The following is a 17,230-nucleotide window of genomic DNA, read 5'->3' as shown; positions in this document are numbered from 1 at the left end:
CTGTGAGTTCGAGCCCCGCGTTGGGCTCTATGCTGACAGCTCAGAGCCTGGAGCCTGCTTAGGATTCTTTGCCCCTCCCTCACTCACACTCTGTCCCTGTCTCTCAACAATAAGAACATTTACAAAATTAAATACGTGCAGTATGTTATACATCAAGTATACTTTGGTAACATTTAAAAAAAATCTATCAAATGAGCTGATCTGAGGGTGCTGGCCCTTATTCTAATTCTAGCAGTGGCCCTGGAGTCAGTCAGGTGCTCCTAGTCCAGTGCATTGTACCGGAATTTTAGATATTTGTACACAGAAAAACAACCTCAGTCCATACGTTTTACCATATACGAAAGCTAGCTCAAAATGGATCATAGAACCAATGAACTCTAAAACTATAACGTACCAAAAGCCAACACAGGAGAAAGCCTTTCTGATCTCGGGTAAGACAAAGAATTCTTAGAAACAACGCCAAAGCACAACACACAAAAGTCCAATTGGTAAATTCGACTTGCTCAAGCTTCAGAACTTTAGCTCCTGAGACGCACTACTAGGGCGATGACCGAAGCCGCGGAGTGGGGGCAAATCAAACACCGGACCAGGGCTTCTGTCCGACACGTAGAAAGAATTCTTAACACCCAATAAGAAGAGAACAAATAGCTCAATTTTTAACAAATGGGCAAGGAATTTGAAAAGACGCTTCAACAGAGAAGATAGACACATGCAAGCAAGCACATGCCCAGATGCTCGACACCGCCAGTTATCAGGGAAGTTGAAACAAAACCACCATGAAGTACCACTACACACCCACAAGAAAGGCTGAAGTGACCGTTTCCAGGGTTGGGAGGATGTGGGGACGGAAAATGTTCATAGGCTGCTTTGTAAATCAAGTAACCAGTTTGGAAAAGAGTTTGGCAGTTCTTTGAAAATTAAATGGACACTTACTGTATCTTCCAGTTTCTTTGCTCCCACGTATTTCCCCAATGGAAGCCGTATGTCCATGGAAGATATACATGAATATGCATAGCAGCTTTATTTAAAATAGCCCCCACCTGAAACAACCTAAATGTCCATTATTGGGTGAATGGATATACTGTGGCATAACCATAGTATGGAATATTATTCACCCATGGAAAGAAATGAAGTATTTATCTATGCAACAACACAAATGAGTCTCAAGATAACCATGCTGAGAAAAAGCAACCAGACAGAAAAAATACATATTGTATGTTTCCATTTATATAAAATGCTAGGAAATTCAAATGAATCTAAGGTGGTTGCTTGGGGAAGGGGACAGATTACCCAGGAAACATCTGTGGGTGAACAGACATGTTCATTATGCCCATTGTGATGTTTTCACAGGTGTATCCATACATCGAAACTTTCCTAATTGTCATTTTAATTATGTGCAGTGTATTACACGTCAAGTACACCTTAGGAACATGTAAAAAATCTATCCTGTGAGCTGATCTGGCCGTGGCTTTGGAGTCAGTCGGGCGGTGCTGTTTCAGTCCATGAGGACTGTCTGAATTGGGGCCAGCCTGAGTTTTCTTGGCTTTTCTAAGAATTGCTGCTGGCCAAGCACTGCTGATACGCTGTTCTGGTTACTCTCGCTTACTCCGGAAAAGAATACAGAAAATCAATGACATCAAAATTGAGGATCATGTTTATATACTGCTTTACTCACTTTCAGGTGACTGTATTCACTTTCGGCGCCCTGCTTCTCTTCCAGGGATGGAGCATTCTCTGTCACTTCGGTCTGGCCCTCCGATTCTATCCCTGTAAGGAGAAAGGAAATGCCCCGCATGTTTAAAGTAAGCACACAGGCTACCACGGCTCTCCTGGCTGCACATTTGGTTTCCCTCCTTTCTCGCCTGTCTGTAGGGGGTCAAAGCTCCTTGTGCTGCTCAAGGTCACTGGAGGTGGAGATTTCAGAAGTACTCAGGGATCACGTCCCCCTTTCTACCTTCCACTTGCCACAATAAACCTATGGCCCTATTCCTATTTGGGGATAATGTAAAGAGCTCTTTACCTAAGCCACACTCTTTTCATCCTACAGTTAAATCTATGCCTTAAAATGCAAATGTTCCCGAGAGGGTCCATTCATTCTACCGGAAGGTAACAGGACAGATGTCAGGTTTATAGCTGAAAACAGGAGAAGCTTACAAAGCAGAATGGTATTGGGAGTATGAGCACAGAGGGAAAACACAGTGACAGAGAAAGAAGGATGACCTTCAAGGTCATCATGACCAACCACAGTTCATTGTGCAGTAGCATGAATGTGCCGCTTCTGAAACCAGAGCACTTTGTAAAATAGTTTCCTCTGAAGCAACCTTTTAAGTCAATTCAAATTCAAACCAAGAGTACAACATTAAAAAATCAAGGAGGGATGCATTTTGCAATCTCTCTCTCTTTTTTAATCTTTTTAATGTTTATTTTTGAGAGAGAGAAAGAAAAAGAATGTGAGTAGGGAAGGAGTAGAGAGAGAGGGAGACACAGCATCTGAAATAGGCTCGAGGCTCAGAGCTGTCAGCACAGAGCCCGACGCGGGGCTCGGACTCACCAACCGTGAGATCATGACTTAAGCTGAAGTCGGACACTTAACCGACTGAGCCACCCAGGCGTGCCGCATTTTGCAATCTCTTAAGAAATAAACACCCCACTGTTTAAAATTCATATAAAAACTGAAGTGATTCTGGAAGTGATTCTTTACCTATAAAGTGACAAAGGAAACAAAGGCCTGCTGTCCCCTGGTGACCCAGGTGCTTATAGTCAACCCATGAGTCTCGTAGTTAACAAAGGCTGCAAATTCCTAGTTCTGTAGTCCTGGGGTAGAAATCTATCTACCCAGCCACCCAGAAACCCTGCCAACGGACCTGGTCATTGGGCACTGGCTGATGACGCGGGAATCACGCCACTGCTGATGCTTAAAAAAGAAATCCTACCTATAAATTTTGAGTGCTGCTAGGCTAAGTATACATTTTTAAATTTAAATTTTACTTGTCATTTACTAGTAATGATGTAAGTCACAGGCACGTAGCAGCCAGGAAAGCAAAGTACTTCTGAGTATTTGTGACTTAACAACAAAGGGTCCCTGAATGCTGCATAATGTCAACGCTGATTATGATGACTGCAATTAAGACCCATTGCCTGATTGCAATTAAGATGTTTATCAAAAGGTGCAAAGCTGTGTCTAGAATTGAAGAAGCAGAGAGGCTCAGCGTGGGAGCTCTGGCTACAGACTGTCAGCAGTTTTCCCTGCAGTGCCTGGCTTCTCACCTGTAAAATGGACAGAATAGTGGTGTCCACCTGCTGAGTTTTCCGTGGGGATTAAATCAATTAACACACATACATTTCTTAGAGCAGTTCCTGATACAAAATCAATGCTCAGTCGATGGTAACTATTGTCACTGCAGAAGCACAGGATTAATTGGAGTACTGAGTATTTTTAGGAGGATCACGATAGAAGTGATTCTGACATTTCACTTCTGGCCCGGGTTCTGATGCTGACATCATTTATTCTACTAACCAGGAAGAGGGTGACAGTATTAGAAGTGTCATCACCAGTGATGAGTTTGATGAAAAATGCTCAACAGCTGGCATCAAGAGTTCCGCTTCCTTATAACTGAGACATTCCTTAAATCATTGCAGGTCACAGCTTCCCAGCTCTCGGTGCCTGGCAATAGGTACTCAGTGCCAATCCTAGCAGACAGCGAGGATGACAAGTGTGAGTGGGTGGGAGTGCTGAGTGACTTGCACAAGATGCTCAGAAAAAGTCACTGTCGAGACCGCTCAGTCTATGTCTTCAGAGAGGCTTATGACAGCAGTCTGCCCCTGATCAAAACCACCCAGACGGCTGCAATCATAGGTATGGACTTACAACATTTATGCCGGAGATCTATGCCTCACCACAACCTCCAGATCCAGCTCTGAAAACCGTAACTTTATTCACAACCCATTGGTCAGCAAAACCTGCCTGACTGAGGCTGTCGGAGGTCTCCCTCCACCCAACCCACCTGCCCATTACTACTCAGCAAAAATATGAATATATTTGATTACATGATGGTTCCCCAGGTCCTGAGTAAAATGATATTTCTTTTTTCTTTTTTTTTTTTAATTTTTAAAGATGTTTTATTTATTTCTGCAGCATGAGCAAGGGAGGGTCAGAAAGAGAGGGAGACACATAACCTGAAACAGGCTCCAGGCTCTGAGATAGGTGTCAGCACAGAGCCCGACACGGGGTCCAAACCCACAAACTGTGAGAGCATGACCTGAGCCAAAGTCGGACACTTAACCGACTGAGCCACCCAAGCACCCCGATGTTTCTTTTTTTTTTTTTTTAATGTTTTATTTATTTCTAGGAGAGAGAGAGAGACAGCGTGAGCAGGAGAGGGTCAGAGAGAGAGGGAGTCACAGACTGAAACAGGCTCCAGGCTCTGAGCTGGCAGTCAGCACAGAGCCCGACGCGGGGCTCGAACCCACGAACCGCGAGATCATGACCCAAGCGAAAGTCGGACGCTTAACCGACTAAGCCACCCAGGCGCCCCCCGATGTTTCTTTAATGTACACACAGTGATACCTTTGTTGGGTCTGATTAGTTCTGAGTTCCCAAATCCATCTGGCTCCCAGGGTATCACACCAGCAGTGTGGCCCTGTGTAGTAACTGTGAACTACCTACCTTGAGGATGGAGACTTTCATATCTGTATTCCCAGTACTCAGTAAATAAATGAGAAACAAGTGAGCCGATGAACAGATTGCTAAGATCGGTATTCAATAAACAGAATACTTTCGTCTCCCAAACATTATTTCTTCTGAAATAGAGCCACTTTGCCACTTAGTGCTATGTAACATAGAACCCGCTCCTACTATACTCGTGTTAAATGCAGATGCTGCCTGCTTTTCAGTTCTCTACAACATCAAGTGAGTTGATACACGTGCAGGTCTGTGCTTTGTATTCAGGCATTCGCTTATAAGTGCTATCTTTGCACTAGGAGTTTGAGTTGAGGCTGTGTTCGTACACACACCCCAGTGCTGTTACAGTTCAGGCCAAGAGCACCAGCAAATCCAATTAGAAATTTTTTTCATTCATGAGACAGTTAGGTACTTATAGGAAGTTATAGAATGTATCATTACTTAAGTATCATTCTTTATTCAAGTATTCATAAACTTTATAATTATATTTCTATTGAGAAAAAGTCGTTTTATTTTTACTTCTATAATCTGGAAGAAAAATAATGCAAATTAATTATTCTTACTATGTTTTCATTTTTATATATGCTGAATGTGTATCTAATTTGACTCCTAAATTTTTCAATATTGATAAATTTGTCCAGTTTACTTTAATTGCTTTACTTAACATTCACGCCCTAAAATCCTGGATATCCATATTTATGTCTTAAATACAGATCACAAAAGAATTGCTCTAGGAAATGAAGAAGGCTTATTTGTTGTACATGTCACTATAGATGGTAAGGAGAATCTTTACTCTAGTAACAATACCAGATTTATTCTCTTTTTTCTGTGAAATAAATGTTCCAGGTCTGGTTTGATGTGTTTTCAAAGGATTTTTTTAATGTTTATTTATTTTTGAGAGAGAGACAGAACACAAGCAGGGGAGGGGCAGAGAGAGAGGGAGACACAGAATCCAAAACAGGCTTCAGGCTCCAGGCTCTGAGCTGTCAGCACAGAGCCCGACTTGGGCTCGAACTCACAAGCCATGACATCATGACCTGAGCCGAAGTTGGACCCTTAACTGACTGAGCCCCTCAGGTGCCCCTGGCTGATGTTTTTTCAAGTCAAATGATGACTCTTCTAATATCCAGAGATCCATAATCCCCCAGAGTCTAAATATCTTCACAGGTGCCTTTATATAAGAAGTCCCCTGTAAGAACTCAGTTTACCGTCTTCCCAGTGGGACACAAAAGAAAACACAGTATATTCTGCTTGGTTCCGCCTCTCCCCCCACTGTTACATGGGTGGCACAATGAGTAAGAACATATAATTGAGTATTTCCTGGAGAAATGGGGACTAGATGAAGTCGAACAGAGCCATTCCCTACTGCTGTCCTCTTGAATGTCTGCCAGTGGTGGCTTAGCTGAGGAGAACCCGCAGGTCCATCAGCTGTGCTCCGCGTTGAAGGCCTTCCGCGCTGTGTGGGTGACACAGTCCTGAGGAGGCCCGAGAAGGATCCACCAGGTGTCCAGCATGAGAGCAGGAACTGGTCTCTTTGTGTGTGGCCACTGCACTCCACGCACTTAAGGAGCACCTGGCATGTAGTAGCTACTCAACACGTATTTGTGTGATAAAGGATCAATTTAATGCCAGAAAAAAGGATATTTTTTCCCCTAAAAAAGTAGCATGTTTCCAATTGTTGGACCTTGAGTGGTGTTTGCCCTACTGCCTAGAATCTTGGGTTTATGGTTACTTAATAAAATAAGTAAATAAATAACAATTCAACTCATTTACATTAATTATGCTTAATACATTAATTTTATTATTAAGGTAATTATATTACTTTTGGAATAATTACTTTCTTTTTTACCTAAGTGATTTTTGATCTCTGATCCTTCCCTCCTCTCCTTTTCTATACCTCTCAAACATATTCATCCTGACATTAGGTCTGTGATTCAACTAGAACCTGACTTAGATCCTTTGGACTAATAATTGGGACAGAATTTAAAAATAAGAAAACATTCTTCTTACAGTGAAGGAAACTAACTTTCAAATGGCTTCATTTTCAAGAAAATTAAAAGGCAGCTTACTGAATGAGAGAAAATATTTGCAAAGTCACATCTGGTTCAGGGTTAATATCTAAAATATATATTTAAAAAATCACACATCTCAATAGCCAAAAAAAAAAAAAAAGAACCCTCCAATCAGATTAAAAAATGGTCAAAGGATTTGAAGAGACATATTTTCCCCAGAAAAGACATATCAACAGCCAATAGGAACATGCAACAATGCTTAGCACCCCTAATCATCAGGGCAATGTAAATAAAAACTATGATATATCACTTCCTAAATGTTAGAATGCCTATTAGAAAGATTAGGAATAAAAAGCGGTGGCAAGATGTGGAGAAAAGAGAACTCTTGTACTCTGTTGCTGGGAATGTTATTCAGCTCAGCCACTATGAAAAACAGAATGGGAAGTTCCTCAAAAAATTATAAATGGAACTACTCTATGACCTAGCAATCCTAGTTCTGGCCATTTATCCAAAGAAAACAAAATCACTAACTAGAAAAGTTCACTGCAGATTTATTTATAATAACCAAGATATGGAAACAACCTAAATGTCCATCAGTGGATGGATGTATAAAAAGTGTGGTATACATACACAATGGAATATTATTTAGCCAAAAGAGGAGGGCGCTTGTGGGGATGAGCACTGGGTGATATATGGAAACCAATTTGACAATAAACTATTTGTAAAATAAATAAATAAATAAAAAGTACATAGTGAGGGTGGCACCCCCCCCCCTAAAAAAAAAGAACATCTTTCCATTTGTGATCATGGACAGACCTTGAGGGTACTAAGCTAAGTGAAATAAATCAGACAGAGACAAATGCTGTATGATGGCAGTTATATGTGGAATCTAAACAAGCAAAAAACCAAGCAAAACCACACACACACACACACACACACACACACACAAAAGATGCTCATAGAAAATGGAGAACAGAAAGGTGTTTGCCAGAAGTGGGGGGAGGGAGGGTGCAAAATGGATGAATGGGGTCAAAAGGCACAAACTTCCAGTTATAATAAAATGAATGAGTCTTGGGAGTACAACGTATAGCTAGGTAACTAGAGAGAATAATACTGTATTGCATATATGAAATATGCCAAGAAGGTAGGAGTAGATCTTAAAAATTCTCATCATAAGAACAAAAATTTTGTTAACTATGTTTGGTGCTGGATGTTAACTAGGCTTATTGTGGTGCTCATTTTGCAGTATATACACATATTGAATCATTCTGTTGTGCACCTGAAATTAAGATAATGGCATACCTCAGTTATACCTCATTTACAAAAATCTTTAAATAACAAGACATTGCTAATTTGAAAGTGACTTGCCATTTTATTTGTAAAGAATTCATTCAAGTTAATGACATTAAGATTCATGAGATCGTTTTAATTGGACCTTTTCCAATTGCCTTTGGGTAAAATTGAGAGAACATTCAAAACAAACAGATTATTTTGAATTTAAAAATGACTTATATTTATTTGTGCAGAAATCATTCGTGTTGGTGACATGAAGAAGATTCATCAGATTGAACTCATCCCCTGTGGCCAGACGGTTGCAGTGATCTCTGGGAGAAGTCGCCATGTGCAACTGTTCCCCATGTCAGCTCTGGATGGACGGAAGACTGACATTCACAAGCTGGAGGAAACCAAAGGGTGTCAAACAATGACTTCTGGAACAGTGTGCCAAGGGGCCCATACATGCCTCTGTGTAGCAAGGAAAAGCCAAGTCTTTTGTTATGAGCTGTTTCAGAGCAAGGAAATTTCTCATAGAAAATTTAAAGAGCTCCAAATCCCCACCAGTGTCCAGTGGATGGCCATCTTCAGTGAGCAGCTTTGTGTGGGATTCCAGTCAGGATTCCTGAGATACCCCTTGAGGAGAGAAGGGATTCCATACAGGATGCTGCACTCACATGACCCTACACTGTCATTTATTACACATCAACCAGAGGACGCTCTCTGTGCAGTTGAGATCTCCAGTATTGAATATCTGTTATGTTTTAGGAGCATTGGAATTTACACTGACAACCGGGGCCTCCGATCCAGGGCCGTTGAGCTGATGTGGCCAGCAACTCCAACCTGTTGCCGTAAGGCTGCTTTACAATCTGTTCCCTTCTCTTTCTGTATCTTTCCTTTAAAAATTACTTTTCTATATCCTCTAAACGACAGGCTTTATTTTTGAAAACAGCATCATTGAAGATTTCAGTTTTTCTGTCTTATTAAGTAGAATAGCTCTAATGAAGTTGTATCTAACTAATACATGTGATAACTTAGCCCTTAACTTTTACCATAGTCAGAGAAATTTTCCTTGAATATACCCTTAATCCAAATTGTTGCTTTTTGTAAGCTACATAGGTTATCTTCATGGTCACTGAAAATCATATACACATTAATTCACCGTAAGAAATAGTTACTGTATTATTTTTTTGCCTTTTAGAAAGCTTAGTCTCTGTAAAGTATGCATATAATGTTCCTAAATAATTTTAGCTCATTTCATATTTTATGGATGCGGGCCATCATTTTATAAATTAAATACAGTCTTTTTTATTCACTTAGAGAATAGTATCCATCACTTAATATGAGCAACTTACTCTGCCACGGGTCGAGTCACAATGTTAAACATAAGACTAGTCTGTCCATACGGAGGTTATAATCATGAGATGAGACCCATAATTAAGCAAGTACCATGACAGGGGAGCCCCATTTTTCACAGGAAGGACGCTTAACCTAAACAAGTGGTTCAGGGACGGCCAGCTGAAAAAATGAGAAGTGTTTTTGTCCTTCAACACTTATTTTAAAATGTCATTGTTTTCTGACTTCCATTGTTTCTGGTGAGCAAGCTGATGCGAAATCTGTGTGTTTTCTATTTAGCCGCTTAAGGTTTTCTCATTATCTTTGGTTTTCAGCAACTTGACTATGATGGGCTTACATGTAGTTTCCTTTGTGTCCTGCCTGGGGTTTTCAGAACTTCTCGGATCTGAAGATTGATAAATCTTTAATTAATTTTGGAAAATTTTTAGGGATATTTTCACAAGTTTTTCTAACTCTATTTTCTCTTTTCTGGGGATCAAATTACATGTTTATTCAACTTCTTGATTTTGTTCCACAGGTCTTTGGATTTACTTTTTTTAATTCCCCCCTTTTTTCCCTCTGCTTAAGTTTCGATAATTTCAAGTGACTCCATCTTCAATTTCACTGATCTTTTTCCCACTGGTTTATCCAGGAATTAAGCATTTCAGATACTGTATTCTTGTTTATAACTTCATTTTTTGAAATTTCCAATTATTTAGTGAAATTGTCCTATCTTCCAATGTTTGTTTATATTTTTCATAAAGTCCTGAACTATTTATAATAATTATTTATAATTATTCCAATAGATGGCTCATCTGTGGGTCTATTTCTATTGATTTTTTTCTGGATTAAGGTGATATTTTCTTGTTTTACAGCTTATTATTTTTTTATCCTTTGTTGAACATTATGAATGCTATGACATAGGGGCTATGGACTGTCTTGTGTATTTCTCCTGACACTGTTGTAGGTTTTGTTTTGACAAGCAATTAATCTACTGATGGACCACGTTGGTTTTGGTGAGGTGCAGCTTTCGACTTTCTTAGGGTAGACCTATTTTAGCTTTTCTTCTAGTCCTCACCCCTCAGGAATGGCCTTTCTGGGGTCTCGGCTGAATGCTTAGGGTTTTCACCGGTCTGCCTAGGTCAGAAATCTATCATCTTTCCAGCACGGCACTACTCATGAAATGTTCGTTCCCCACTCAGTGCTCTGAGCACGTCTCATGGAGTTTTGCTCTGTCCATGAGCAGCTTTGGATTTGGCCAGGGACTTTGAGGGAACTGGTGTGCCGATGTCTGGGACCCGTTTTTTGTGGCTCTTTCCTCTGTGCACCCTGCTTTGCAAATTCCAGACACATCAGAATCTGTTTCTTCTGCCCAGAAAAACTTCCACTCTCTGCTGGGGCTCCGTGTGGGGTCTGCCTCATGTCTTTCTCCTTTTTTAGGGATGGCAGTCCTACATCATACTAATACCTAAAAACAGTTACTTCATATATTTCTTTTCCAGTTTCATAATTATCAGTGGTGGCAGGACATGTCCCATATCATCTGCTCTGTCATAACTGGAACAGGCCATCCACACTGCACTTTGTGAGGATCTATAGTAAGGTTCAGTGTTTCAGGCACGGAGTTCAAGGTGACAGTTCAAGACATGGGGCTGGACGGTGCTCACAAGCCAGACTACAGAAGGTGTTTTGTAGGCACTGACATGGTTACGTTTGCATTTCAGAAAAATCCCTAGGTTCCAATGGTTGGAGACTATGCAAGAGGAGACTGCAGGCCAAGAGACCAACTTGGAAGTCATTGTAGAAACTGTGGACTAAAATTGTGTAAGGCAGATGGAGTTTGGGGGGAGAGGAAAGAATCTGAGGAATATTGAAGAGATACAACTGACAAAACTCTACATTTGACTGTAAGTGGAGGCTGAGGTACAGAGAATCAGTAATGATTCTCGGATGTCCAACTTAAGCACATGAGCGGATACCACTGGTATTCACCAATAAAACACAAGGTGGGTGGACTTGGACAAGGGATGAGGGATGCCATCGTTTAACTTCTTGCTTTTTGGTTGTGCTGTTGAAATATTTTAAATCAAATCCTAGAAGTCATTGTTGTTCTGCCTCAACACATTTTACATTAGATCTCTAAAAATGTAGACATTTCCTCATAAAACCACATTGCTATTATCGCCCCTAGAGAAGTTACCAGTGACTGTTACCGTCCAATACACAGTCCCTATGTAAATATTCCTGATATCACAAAGATGTCTCTTCTGACCATGTACTTCTTGGAATCAAAATCTGAAGAAGGTCCACATACTGCATATTATTGTTATATCATGAATACCGTCTAACCTTGAATGGTCTTCCGTGCCGCTGATTTGTTGTCCACAGGGCGTTGCGCAATCTGGATCTGCTTCCTCATGGTGCTTTTTAACTTCTTCCCTCATATCCTAACTTTCCTGTAACTGAGAATGAGCTCCAAAGCCTTTTGCTAAGAATGCTTCATGACTAGTGCTGGGAATGTCATACCGAAGCATACTGGGGCACGTGATGTGCGGCCCTCTGCCTGCAGCCGTGCTAAGATGGATTACTCGTTTCTAATGTTGCCAGCCTGGTTCCTTGGACACGCTGGGTTTGTACTGCCAGTGGGAGAGTAAGCAGACAGGAGGACACAGGTCAGAGAACCAAGAAACACAAATATCAGAGGGACGGTCAAAGGGAAAGAGGCCCGCAAGGGAGAATTCTGGGAGGCGAGTGCCACTGAGCAGCCAGTAAGACGGGTTGAAATGTGTCTGTTGGTTTCAGCAACGACTGGTGGTTGATGATTTGCAGCGAGAGCAGTTTTAATGAAGAGATTAAGGCACAAGGCTGCAAGTTTTCACTGCTCTGTTCGTTAACTTCACTCTCCACATAGACTTTCCTAATCCTATGCTACACTCTTGCTGTGAACCGAATTAGTTTAGGAGCCAGATTTTGAAATGTTGTGCAATTACTTAAAGCTGCTGTTAGATGAAAATGTTAGAAAGCTTTTGGTTAGACTTTTCCTGTTTGTACTGTACTCTAAAATGTGACCAATGTGCATCATTTATTTTCTTATTTTTTAAAAATAGTTTGTTGTCAAGTTGGTTTCCATATAACACCCAGTGCTCATCCCCACAAGTGCCCTCCTCCATGCCCATCTCCTCCCTTCCCCTACCCCCGCCCCCATCAGCCCTCAGTTTGTTCTCAGCATTCAAGAGCCTCTCATGGTTTGCCTCCCTCCCTCTCCCCGACTGTTTCCCCCCTTCTTCTCCCCCATGGTCCTCCATTAAGTTCCTCCTAATCCACCTATATGTGCAAACACATGGTATCTGTCCTTCTCTGCCTGACTTATTTTGCTCAGCATAACATCCTCAAGAGCCTAACTGTCCATCAACTGACAAATGGATCAAGAAGGTGTGGTTTACCTATATGATGGAATACTACATGGCAGTGAGAAACAATGAAATCTGGCCTGTGTAGCTACATGGATGGAACTTTAGGGTGTTATGTTTTTATTTTTTTAACCATATCAAAAAAAGATGTGAGGCAGTAACTACATAATTACAATACTATAATTGGATTCTCTTAGGTTTCCAATCTTAAATTTTTTTTTAATCTATCAGGTATAATAGATACAATTCATAATGAATGCTGTGTGATTCCATTTATACACAGTTTTGAAAAGACAACATTTTAGAAATGGAGGGCAGATCACTGATTCCCAGGTGTTAGGGGAGGAGGGGGAGGTGGGTGGGTTTGTAAAAGGGACCCCTGAGGGATCCTTGTGGTGGCATAAATATTCTGTATTTTGAGTCTGGTGGTGGATACATGAACCTATACAGGTGATAACACTGTACAGACCAACACACACACACACACATACGTAAACGGGAAATCTGCCCAAGATGGGTAGGTTGAGTCAATCAATGTCAGTAACCTAGTTTTGCAAAGTATTACATTGAATGGAACTGGGCAGTGTGCAAGAGATCTTTTTTATCAAAACTGCATGTGAATTTATAATTATTTTAATAAAAATTCCAGTTAAAAATGAATCCTAAAGCCTACATGTGCTGTCGCCTCCTCCCTCTCTCCCAGGTTACAATGCCCCTTACCTCTCTGTGTACAGTGAAAATGCAGTGGACATCTTTGACGTGAACTCCATGGAATGGATCCAGACTGTCCCCCTCAAGAAGGTGATCCAACACCGAGATCATGTGACTAACGAATCACTGACGGAAAACAGAAGCAGGAATATTCATTTGTGCATTTTCTGTACTTACCAATGTGTATTTACTAATTTGGAGGCTAAACGGAGAGTAAAAAATCCACTCCGAAACCCAAATTGGTTAATTTTATTACTAGTACAAAAGCTATTTCATGATACATACTTGCATTATACAAAGTAGGACTGTCATGATATAAATAAATAGTACATCTATATGTATTTATAAATGTAAATATACGTCCCACATTTAATTACTTTTGTTACTAATTTTCACTTAGTATTATATTACTGCATCCCATTAAAAATTTTATAGGGTTAAAGAAATAAAGTAAATTATCAAAGCTGTGTTTAGGATTCTAAGGGATTTGCAATACAATAAAACTTTTGTATCTCTACTACAAAGAATTTTAAACATAGATAAAAATTTAAAAGTGAAAAACTGTCATTTTGTAAGAAAAGATCAGTGCAGAATTAAGAATAATTAAATAATTTTGGGGTATTTATACATAGTACAAACTATGTACCAAAAAAAGTTTACACAGGAATATGATGAAAAAAGTAGTTACAATTATGTGAGATTTTGCCTCGCTTTAAACAGTATCAGCAGCCGGAAAAGCTTTTGCAAGGACTGCCCTAAACATGGAAACGTTCCAGAGTTCTAAATGTGAATCAGCTGCATTAACTACTTGATAAAACGAATTTATGATGCAAATGAATCTTCTGAAGATAACTTTTTATCACTAATTTTTTAAGCTAATATAAAAATTGAATGTATTTCTGTTAGCAATTTTCAGGTTTCTTTAACCTATGATATTCCTGTTTCTGAAATTTTATTAATGTTAGTTTGTAACACGAGCCATTCCCTTTGACCGGTATTTGTGTTATGTTGTGTTTTGTTTTTATTTTGGGGACTATAGTATTTTGAGGGTGGGTTACATAGAATATTTTAATAATTAATGCTTTATATATAAGCAAAGAGGTTTATAACTTAATATTTAAAAGTATTTGTTGAAATGGTAATCTTACTTTTTACTATTTTAGGTTCGACCCTTGAATAGTGAAGGATCCCTAAATATTTTACTTTCGAAGACAATTAGATTAATATATTTCAAAAATAAGATGACAAGTAAGAAACGACTTCTTCTCAGAACTACTTCTAAGAGACCATGTCTCTAGTTGACTCCCCAACGTCACAGAGTGAGCGAGTGTTGGACGTGGCACTGATTCAATGCGTTGGTGGCAAAGAGTGGCTCTCCTTCACCCTTCCTATCTGTGTAGATAAAACATTTACTTCTGGAACTCTCCAGTTACTTTTCAGCAGGACTGACCCAAGCATGGTTGGACATGAGCACCTGTAAATACAAATCTCCACTTACAATGTTCACTGTGAAGACTCACTTTCCAACATGCCGAGGGTCTAAAAATGTGCGCCGCTGCAGCACATGTGCAGATAGCAGCCTCATTAGCCTAATTAACCTCATTGGCCCAGCCCTAATTTTTTTCCTTCATCTATATTTTTAGACTAGCAGATTTGGGGTATGAAAACAGCCACATGGATTCGTTTCTCTTTTTTTCTTATTGATAGGATGGAATGGGGGGTGTAGCTAAGTATTAATCTTCTAGAGCTGCCATAACCACAGATTAGCACAGAAATTTAGTGCCCCACCATTCTGGAGGCTACAAGTCTGAGATCAGGGTCTCAGCTTGTTCCTTTTGAAGGCTGTGAGAGACAATTCCCAATGACTTCATCATCTTAACTCGATCATCTACAAAGATCCTATTTCCAAATAAGGTCACATTCATAGGTTACTGGAAGTTAGGACATTAGTATCTTTTAGAAAGAGATATGATTTAACCTGTAACAAGCTGTCTTATTTCCTTTTTAAAGTCTAAGAGAGTTTTGAGGGTTTCTGGGTGACAGTTCTATTTATTTCTAGATATTAAAAACTAAAATAGAGCGGGTGTTGGACTCCTAGGGGTAAAAGGAAGAGTTGCATCCTCCTCTAAGATCAGAGGAAGCAGAGTGTAGAGGCTGATTCTTACCTTCAACAGAGGGGAGTTGGGGAGGGGTCACTTCACCCCACCTCTGCACCTCTTTCTCCCGTAGTGGGCCTCAGAAATGTTTTGCTTTGTTACAATAATTGTAATTGTTTTATTTATAGAATTACATTTTTTCCTTTACATTTTTCCCTGTAGCACAACAAAATATTCTAATGCCCTTAAGCCACAAAAATCTGGTAGGAGAAAAACAGTATAGACATGTGAGGGCCAATCAGTTGCTCTCTCCTTCTCAAGAAATGATGCTGTTTTAGAAATCTAAGTCAGCACAGATTTATTTTTCAAGTACTGCTTAAATTGAACCTTAAATTCTGTTCATTAATGCTCCATTCCTATTCTTGACAATGGATTATGGATGCCATAAGCATCCAGTTTTAACTTTTAAGCACTAGAGCACTATATTTGCGCAGTTCCTTTATTGTGAGATTAACTGAAATTAATGGGTAAGGGGGCATTTTTAACAGTTTAAAGGATGCTATTGTTTTATGTGTTTAAAAACATGTATAGATGGAGATGAGCTGGTATTTCCTGAAACATCAGATAATCATCAGAAGCAAATGGTCCAACATCTTCACAGCAAGTGTCGATATTCCTTCAGAGTACCTACAGGGAAGGGAAATCCACCCACAGGGCTGTGACCACCACCCCTTGCATGTGAGCCAGAAGGACCACTCCAGAACCCTGTGCTATGTGATGTGATTGGGAAGAAGAAACCAGTTGCTTAAACTCGGGCAGAAACTTCTGTTCACATCAGTGTTAATGTTTATTTCTCTGTGAAACTGGAAAGAAACCCTTTTTGTAGTAAGTACAAATGGAAGTGTAATGTTGACTCCTACCTCTGTGAATGTGGAATAAGTGAAATTCAGTATGTAAGCCTCCATGTCACAAATATACAACAAATGTGTATACACATCCTAATGTTATACCCCATACCTGTTTTGTGAACAAATAAATTATTTGCATATGCATGTGTGGGTTGATTACTCTCTGACTCTGGATGTGTTTTGCTTTGACTTTAGGATAGCCTTTGTTAATGAGCCATTCCTTCGTAATCTCTGTAACTGAATAGGCAGAAAAAATAGACTGATCTCTGGATTACAAATAAAACATTCCTGAAGTCATGCAAATTCTTTGAAAAGAGGCATAATCATATGAAAAATATCTAATGGCAGAGCTTCTCTGATGTCTGTGGCTGTTTAAGGTAATGATTTCTACCAAAACCCTCAGTTTTTCGAGTTTCAAATTTTCAAGTCTTTTTGGAAGAAAAGAGAACTGTTAAAATCTTCATCTTAATGGAAAATGGAAATTGTGGATTTCTCTATTTTTTCCTTTCACATCCAACAAATTTGGCTTCGTATGTTTTTGAAGCTTTCTTATCGGATTCACATGCATTTAGGATACTTATGTTAGATATGATAATTGATCTTATCATTATGAAAATCTCATCTTTCTCATTAATAGTGCTTATCAAGGAATCTCCTCGGTCCAATATTCATATAGCCGCTCTAGCAGATCTTACTTTAGAATTTGCATTATCTTTTTTCCATCCTTCACTCTTAACCTACATGTGTTTTTAGATTTAAAATCCGTTTCTTATATTTGGCATATGATTAGGTCTTGCTTTTCATC

At 39.7% G+C, this 17,230-nt stretch overlaps 1 protein-coding gene across 2 annotated transcripts in view; it reads left to right on the top strand.

The window, feature by feature from the left end:
* The window catches only part of LOC120237963 (serine/threonine-protein kinase MRCK alpha-like), a 64,669-nt gene extending 48,100 nt beyond the window's left edge, over nt 1–16,569 (top strand). Inside the window, exons 10-16 of one of the 2 annotated variants that reach the window (XM_039241515.1) lie at nt 1,721–1,802; nt 3,640–3,856; nt 5,395–5,457; nt 8,220–8,816; nt 13,414–13,511; nt 14,585–14,669; nt 16,109–16,569. In XM_039241515.1, coding sequence (XP_039097446.1) covers nt 1,721–1,802; nt 3,640–3,856; nt 5,395–5,457; nt 8,220–8,816; nt 13,414–13,511; nt 14,585–14,669; nt 16,109–16,239 — 1,273 coding nt within the window. In that variant the 3' untranslated portion in view covers nt 16,240–16,569. Of the gene's footprint in view, nt 1–1,720; nt 1,803–3,639; nt 3,857–5,394; nt 5,458–8,219; nt 8,817–13,413; nt 13,512–14,584; nt 14,670–16,108 lie in introns of those variants that run through there. The other variant, XM_039241516.1, reaches the window with a different exon arrangement.
* Nucleotides 16,570–17,230: the final 661 nt, after the last annotated feature.

This window comes from Hyaena hyaena, unplaced genomic scaffold, assembly GCF_003009895.1.
Source record: "Hyaena hyaena isolate Hyena2069 unplaced genomic scaffold, ASM300989v1 scaffold_194, whole genome shotgun sequence".
Lineage (NCBI taxonomy): Eukaryota > Metazoa > Chordata > Mammalia > Carnivora > Hyaenidae > Hyaena > Hyaena hyaena.
This window is presented reverse-complemented; position numbering and strand designations above follow the sequence as displayed.